Source organism: Capricornis sumatraensis, chromosome 9, assembly GCF_032405125.1.
Source record: "Capricornis sumatraensis isolate serow.1 chromosome 9, serow.2, whole genome shotgun sequence".
NCBI classification, from domain to species: domain Eukaryota; kingdom Metazoa; phylum Chordata; class Mammalia; order Artiodactyla; family Bovidae; genus Capricornis; species Capricornis sumatraensis.
In genome coordinates, this window is record NC_091077.1 from 15875870 (window position 1) to 15882284 (window position 6415).

The window sequence follows — 6415 nt, forward strand, 5'->3', positions numbered from 1 at the left end:
ACTGGAAAGCAGATTCTTCTTTAACTTTTTATTTTGAATCGGGGTATAGCCGGTTAACAATGTTGTGATAGTTTTAGGTGAACAATGAAGGAACTCGGCCATACATATACATGTATCCATTCTCCCTTAAACTCTCCCATGCAGGCTGACACATAATATTGATCAGAGTTCCACAGTAGGTCCTTGTGATTATCCATTTTAAATATAGTAGTGTGCACATGTCCATCCCAAACTCCATAACTATCCCTTCAGCCCTGGCAACCATAAGTTCTTTTTCTAAGTCTGTGACTCTCTTTCTGTTTTTAAGTTCATGTGTATCATTTATTTTTTATTACACAATAAGGGATGTCATATAGTATTTCTCCTCGTCTGAGTTAGGAAGGCAGATTCTTAACCACTGGACCACGGGGAATTTAAGTTCCTGTTTGGCCTTAAAATCATACTCATGGATGAGGCCCGTCGGTTACAAATGAGACTGAGAGATGAAGGTGCAGAGCAAGGATGGTCGGGGAGCCCCAACCTTTCCAACCCCAAGTATTGCATCTCGCCAGGGAGGTAAGGAAAGAGATGCTCACAACACACACGTTCAGCCTTTGCAAGTTTTTCTTTTATTGTCTATTCAGCAGTGACAGAAGGATGCCTGATCCAGGGGAGAGCTCTGCCTCCCTCCCTCCTTGCCCCTCAATGCCTGGAACTCAGGCTGGGCGAGCCCAGTCACGGGGCCTGGCACTCTGGCCCGTACATGTGTCCATGTTTCTTTCAGGCACGGGCATCCATGTCACAAGTTCCTCATCTGCCCTTCTCTTTTCTGTTCTGCCATCACACCACGGGCTCCTGAGAAAGCCTGCCCATGGGCAGGGGGAGTAGGGCAGGGGTGTGTGTGTGTCCCGGTGGGACCCCACCACCCACCGGCAGGGAGGCACTTTCTCACTCAGGCCCCAGCGTGGAGCCCACGGCGGTGCTGATGCTCGGACCTGGCTCGCCTCGGCAACCTGGTCTTGAAGAGGGACTTGCCCGAGGCTTCAATGTAAGTGACGCTCATCTCCTTGGGGCTGATCTCTACATAGGCGAAGCCACCCAGTGAGTTCTCAGCCCCGTGGTGGAAGCGCAGGTAGCCTTTGGGGACCTTGCGCATGTGTTTCTTCGAGGGGTCCATGAAGTTCCCGGCCCCGCTCAACACAAAGCCCAAGCCGTTCTCATCCTGAAGGTACTGTGGACAGAGGACACAGGGTCAGTGGAGCCCCTCAGTTAGGTGGATTGTGGACTTGGTGCCCACCTGTCCTGGGTGCAGGGTCAGGTCTGTGCTTCACCACAGAGTCACCTTGAGCAAGGAACATAACCCCGGGCCCCCACACCTTGCCACCCCTGCCAAGCCTCCAGTTCCTTCACCTCTGGGAGTGTATTGATCTGGGTAAGCAACTGGCAACAGGGACCCCTGGGAGGGCTTTTAGGGAACTTCAAGCTGTTTTCTGGTTAGCAAGCATAGAGTTTGAGGGATAGTGATCATTGAGAGGCCTCCAAACAGGAGGGGAACTGCCAGGGGGCTCAGTGGTAAAGAAGCTGCCTGCCAAAGCAGGAGACAAAGGAGATGGGGTTTGATCCCTGGGTCGGGAAGATCCCCTGGAGGAGGGCATGGCAACCCACTCCAGCATTCTTGCCTGGAGAATCCCGTGGACAGAGGAGCCTTGCGGGCTACAGTCCACAGAGTTGCAAAGAGTCGGATACGACTGAGCACACACACACAAACAGGAGGACCCCCAACGCCACCCCATGTGGCACACTGGCCAGGCTGGGGACCTCCTCCCCTTACCAGGACCCCAGGCCACCCTCGGGACCCTCACCTGCAGGTTGTGGTCATGGCCACACAGGTAGGCGGTGACCCTGTGCGTGGTCAGCAGTGGCAGCAGCTGCTTGACCAGGCAGTGGGTGGGCCCGTGCTCGGCAATAGACCACACAGGGTAGTGGCCGGCCACCAGCACGTAGTCCTCCTTGGCCGCTGCCAGCTGCTTCTTGAGCCAGGCCAGCTGCGTGCGGGCCATCGCCAAGTTGCGGGGCCTCTCGGGCTGCTGGCTGGCAAAGTCGTCAGAGTTGCCGCACAGGGTCACGGTGTCCAGCATGAAGATGGCCACGGACACGTTGGACCGGGGGATCTTGAAGCGCAGGCGGTAGTAAGGGCTGGGGAACTTCCTGCGGATGGTACGGAGGAGGCGGTAGGCGCCCATCTCGGCGGAGACGCCCCAGGCTCAGCTCTGGCCAGTCGGCCTCTTTGCCCCCCTGAGGGAGGAGGCTGGTGCGGGGTGGGAAGGAGAGGCAGGAGGGAGCAGGCTCACCAGCGCTTGGAGACCCTGGAGTAGGCGATCTGGGCTGAGACGTTCCCCAGATGGTCATGGTTGCCAGCCAGCACGTACCAGGGCACTGAGTGGAGCGGTGAGGCAGAGAACACATCCTCGAAGGTCTCCTGCAGCAGACAGACAGAAGGGCAGCACCCACCCCAGGTTCAAGCAGCCTCTGGCTGCTCCCACCAACTCGGGGGCCAGGAACAAGGGAGAAGCTGTGCGTGCTCGGTGTGTACAGCCATCAGTGTCGCTCTGCCCTCTCTAGTAAAAGGTCTAGAGGCTTCTCCATGCATCGCCCTCCCCCCACCCCCACCACTCCAGTGGCACACACCTGAAACCTCTTGTCGTTGACATCCTGCACACCGCTGAAGTAGAAATTGTCTCCCAGGGACAGAACGAAGTCTGCGCCCAGGATCTGCACTGTCCTGGCAATCTCTTTGGCATTGGCCATTTCCCGGGCTGTGTAAAACGGGGCATTGGGGACCCCTCCCCAGTCACCCACGGCGACAAAGCGCAGCATGGGGGTGGGGGTGGTGGCGGCAGCAGCCCGGGGGAGCGCCAGCGAGGCTTGCAGGATGAGCAGCACCGTCCACATGTCCATCTGGGAGGGGAGAGACAGGCGTCTGGGGCTTGGGCAGCAGGCCACCCTGAGACCTCCCCCACTTGCCCTGTTCTGGGAGGGGAAGAGACGGGCTCCCCCCAGGGCTGGCTTGGTGCCCAAGTTCCCAGGGCTTCAGGGCAAGAGCTGGCTGGGAGGGTCAGTGGGCGGGCAAGCAGGATCCAGCCAGCAGGGTGGGGAGGGCTGGGTGTGCAGGGGCCCAGCACTCACCCTGAGGGAGGAACAAGCCAGTTGCCTAGGGGCTCAGAGAGGCAGGTGAGCTCCAGGGCAGAGCGGCTGGGCACCGAGCCTTTATTTCCTGGGGGGCGGAAATGGATCATTAGAGAGGATGAGGCAGTTTCTCCAGGAGCCCTCCCCTTGGGTCATGTGAGCCTGGGAGTTAGTTCCCCAGTGCTGGCCACGGGATTCGAGGTGGGGTCTGGCACTCCAGGGCAGCCTCGCATGCCCACACAGCCCCCGCGTTTGCCCAGGGGAGCGCGTTTGTGTCATGGGCCCTCGAGCGTGCGCGAGGCTCTGTCGGTGCACCCCTCCCAGGCAGTCACCCACCCTGTGTCCGCGTCCTCAGTGGACGTGTTTGTCTGCCCATGTCTGGGTGTGTCTGAACTGTTATCTGCGTGTAGCCAAGCGTGCCTGCTGTGTGCTTGTCCTATGCCCCGATGGCGGTGGACACAGAGCCACCAGCAGGGCCCTGTGTGGCGTGTCAGGGAGGCGTGCCAGGGATCTCAAGTGGAACTGAGTGTGGGGGACGAGGACCGGGGTGTCCCTGCCTTGTGCCCCAGTCCAGCTGTGCGTGTGTGCTGTGTCCCTCGGCTGAGTTGTGGGTCCGGTGTGTGAAACATCCGACGTGAGCCCCAATCCCAGGGTCACCCTCCTCCCCTAAACAGCAGGGGCCTCCGTTTCCAGGAAGTCCTGCCCGCATCTTTCCCTCCGCCTCCCGCCACCCCCATTCCTGCAGGAGGAACCCAGGCAGGAGGGAGCTGGTGACGAGCCGTGTGACCACAGGCTTTTGACCCTCACACCCTCGGCGGCTGCTCTTGAGGCCTGTCCGACCTGCCCCTCCCCTCCCTGCCTCCCTTCTCCCCGGCCCCGTGGACCCATAGGCACTCACGATAGCTCTCTACAGCCCCTTGCGACGGTGGATGGGGCCCCCCATCCCCAGGCTTGAGGACACAGGCTGACTGCTTGCCCCCCCCACTCCCGACCCCACAGCCCAGATAAACAGGAAGTGGGTCACGAGGTTAGGCGGAGACCACTCCCCCGGGTGGAGGCCTCCGGTCTACACCCGCTGGGCGGTCTCACCTGCATTCGGCGGGGCCCGCGGTCAAGGCCAGTCGCGGCTGAGCGAGCCGAGCTGCGGGAATGCTGAGCTCTCGCCGTCGGGGCTGCCCGGGCTTAAAGGACGCGGCGGCCGGGGGCGGCCCAGGTGATCCCCGGCGGCCGGAAGCGCTGGAACCTGGACCTCCTGGACCTGCCGGCCGCACCCGGGGATCCTGCTGGGTCACCCCGCGTCACCACGCCTCCGGGGCGCAGGCAGCACTTCTGTAACTGGGGGTGACGCACTGCACCCCGGAGGACGGTCCAAACCCAGGGAGAGTGACTCGGGGTCCCGGTTTCCATCCCCTGGGCACCCCCCCCCCCAACCTGACGCAGGCAGAATCTCCACCCTTGGGACCCAAACACTTGGGGTGCCCAGGGCCCCCCTATCGCAGCGCCGGGTGGGGCGTCAATCCTGGACTGCCGCCTCCCTCGAGGGAGGAAGTCTGTCGTCTTCAACCTCAGTTTTCTGGTCTTTAAATTATGCGTGAGGGCAAAGAGTTCAACCTTCCTTAGATGTGCAAATAATCTATGTTGAAACAGTCTCCAGGAGCTAGGGCACGACCCTTCCCGCCTCCTTTAGGAGCTGCTGGTGGTGGTTCTGTCGTAAGTCCCGCTCTTTGCAACCTTAGGGACTACAGCCTGCAGGTTCTGTCCTTGGACAGATCCAAGGAATTTTTCAGGCAGGAAGACTGGAGTGGGTAGTCATTCCCTTCTCCAGAGGATCTTCTTGATGGAGAGATGGAACCCAAGTCTCTTTCCTCACCTGCACTGGCAAGTGGATTCTTAACCAACTGTGCCACCTGGGAAACCCACTGTACAGAAAACCTGCCTAGAGCTCTACAGGTTTAAAAATGGCCCAGTCATGAAAAAGCAAACTTTGAGGGACTGTGGGCTTCCCTGGTGGCTCAGAGGATAAAGAATCTGCCTGCAATGCTGAAAACCTGGGTTGGATCCTGGGTCAGGAAGATTCTCCTGGAGAAGAGAACGGGTACCCACTCCAGCCTGGAGAATTCCTTGGACAGAGGAGCCTGGCAGATTACAGTCCATGGGGTCCCTAAGAATTGGACACAACTGAGTGACTAACATGTACCACAGACTGGAGGAGACCTAAGAAATGGGAGGACAAACTGAACACGGAGATCTTGGACCAGAAAAGGGGCACTTACGGGAAATCTGGTGACACTGGGAGTTTTGTGAATAGTAACGCAACTAGGAAACAATCCTGGAGTGGTTACAGGTGTGACGTGTACTGGATGCTAGTCATTGAGGCAACAGTGAGATGTACGTTGCAACTCTTTGCACTGTATTTTAAATTTTTTTTGCAATTTTCCTGTAAATCTAAAGTTATGCCAACATAAAGAAGTTGACTTTGAAAATAGGCATGATTCAAGAAACTTAAACATTGATTCAACGTGCATTGAACACCTGCTGTATGCCCAGCAGGGAACAAGACAGATCAGGAAAAACCTGCTCTGCTGGGCCCCAAGTGCTGGTGAAATTTATATTCTAGCTGTTAATTGCTTTCCATTCTTTGGGGGTGAGGTGGGGCATTCTCTTTCCATTCTATACTTTCTGTGCTGTGTGCTGTGCTCAGTCACTCAGTCGTGTTCAACTCTTTGGGACACCAGGGACTGTAGCCTGCCAGGCTCCTCTGTCCATGGGATTTTCCAGGCAAGAATACTGGGAATGGGTTACCATTTCTTATTCCAGGGGATCTTCCCCACCCAGGGATTGAACCCATGTCTCCTGCATCTCCTACACTAGCAGCTGGATTCTTTACCACTGCGCCACCTGGGAAACCCATACTTTCTGTACTGTTTGGAATTTTGCTTGAAAAGTGCTTAGTTATTTTGCCAGTAGAATACATGCAGACTTCCTCCTAACATATCTGCAGTCTGAATGTAAACAGAAAACCAAGACCTCACTGCAGATTCAGGGAGATGGTTGTTTATCTGGGGAGACAGGGAAAGGAATGGAATTGGGGCTCAGGGATAAGGAGGGGTGTCCAGAAAAGGGGCTTCAAATTTATCTCTACTGTTTCCTTTCACGAAAAAGGAAAACAAAATGATAGGAAGCAATTAGAATCCATTGTTAAATTTGCTTCTTCATGTTGCAGGTCTGGGTTGTTGGAAGGATTCTCTTC

General features: G+C 57.0%; 1 protein-coding gene across 2 annotated transcripts; it reads right to left on the reverse strand.

Moving 5' to 3' along the window:
* Positions 1–611: 611 nt before the first annotated feature.
* ACP5 (acid phosphatase 5, tartrate resistant) lies at positions 612–4329 on the reverse strand. Of its 2 annotated transcripts, none has more exons than XM_068980681.1 (6): positions 4255–4329; positions 3166–3253; positions 2668–2937; positions 2331–2458; positions 1842–2187; positions 612–1210 (listed from the first exon to the last, which is right to left on the reverse strand). In XM_068980681.1, exons 3-6 carry the CDS (start codon positions 2935–2937, stop codon positions 932–934), a joined length of 1023 nt encoding a protein of 340 aa, XP_068836782.1. In that variant the 5' UTR covers positions 3166–3253; positions 4255–4329; the 3' UTR covers positions 612–931. The 2 variants fall into 2 exon arrangements, with proteins under 2 accessions (XP_068836782.1, XP_068836781.1); XM_068980680.1 differs by lacking the exon at positions 4255–4329 and adding an exon at positions 4064–4169.
* Positions 4330–6415: the final 2086 nt, after the last annotated feature.

Coding starts and splice junctions, on each gene's coding strand:
- ACP5 (XM_068980681.1), bottom strand. CDS start 2,937: ATGGACATGTGGACGGTGCTGCTCATCCTGCAAGCCTCGCTGGCGCTC. Junction 2,459..2,667: donor TCAACGACAAGAGGTTTCAG/GTGTGTGCCACT, acceptor TGTCTGCTGCAG/GAGACCTTCGAGGATGTGTT. Junction 2,188..2,330: donor TCCAGGGTCTCCAAGCGCTG/GTGAGCCTGCTC, acceptor TACCATCCGCAG/GAAGTTCCCCAGCCCTTACT.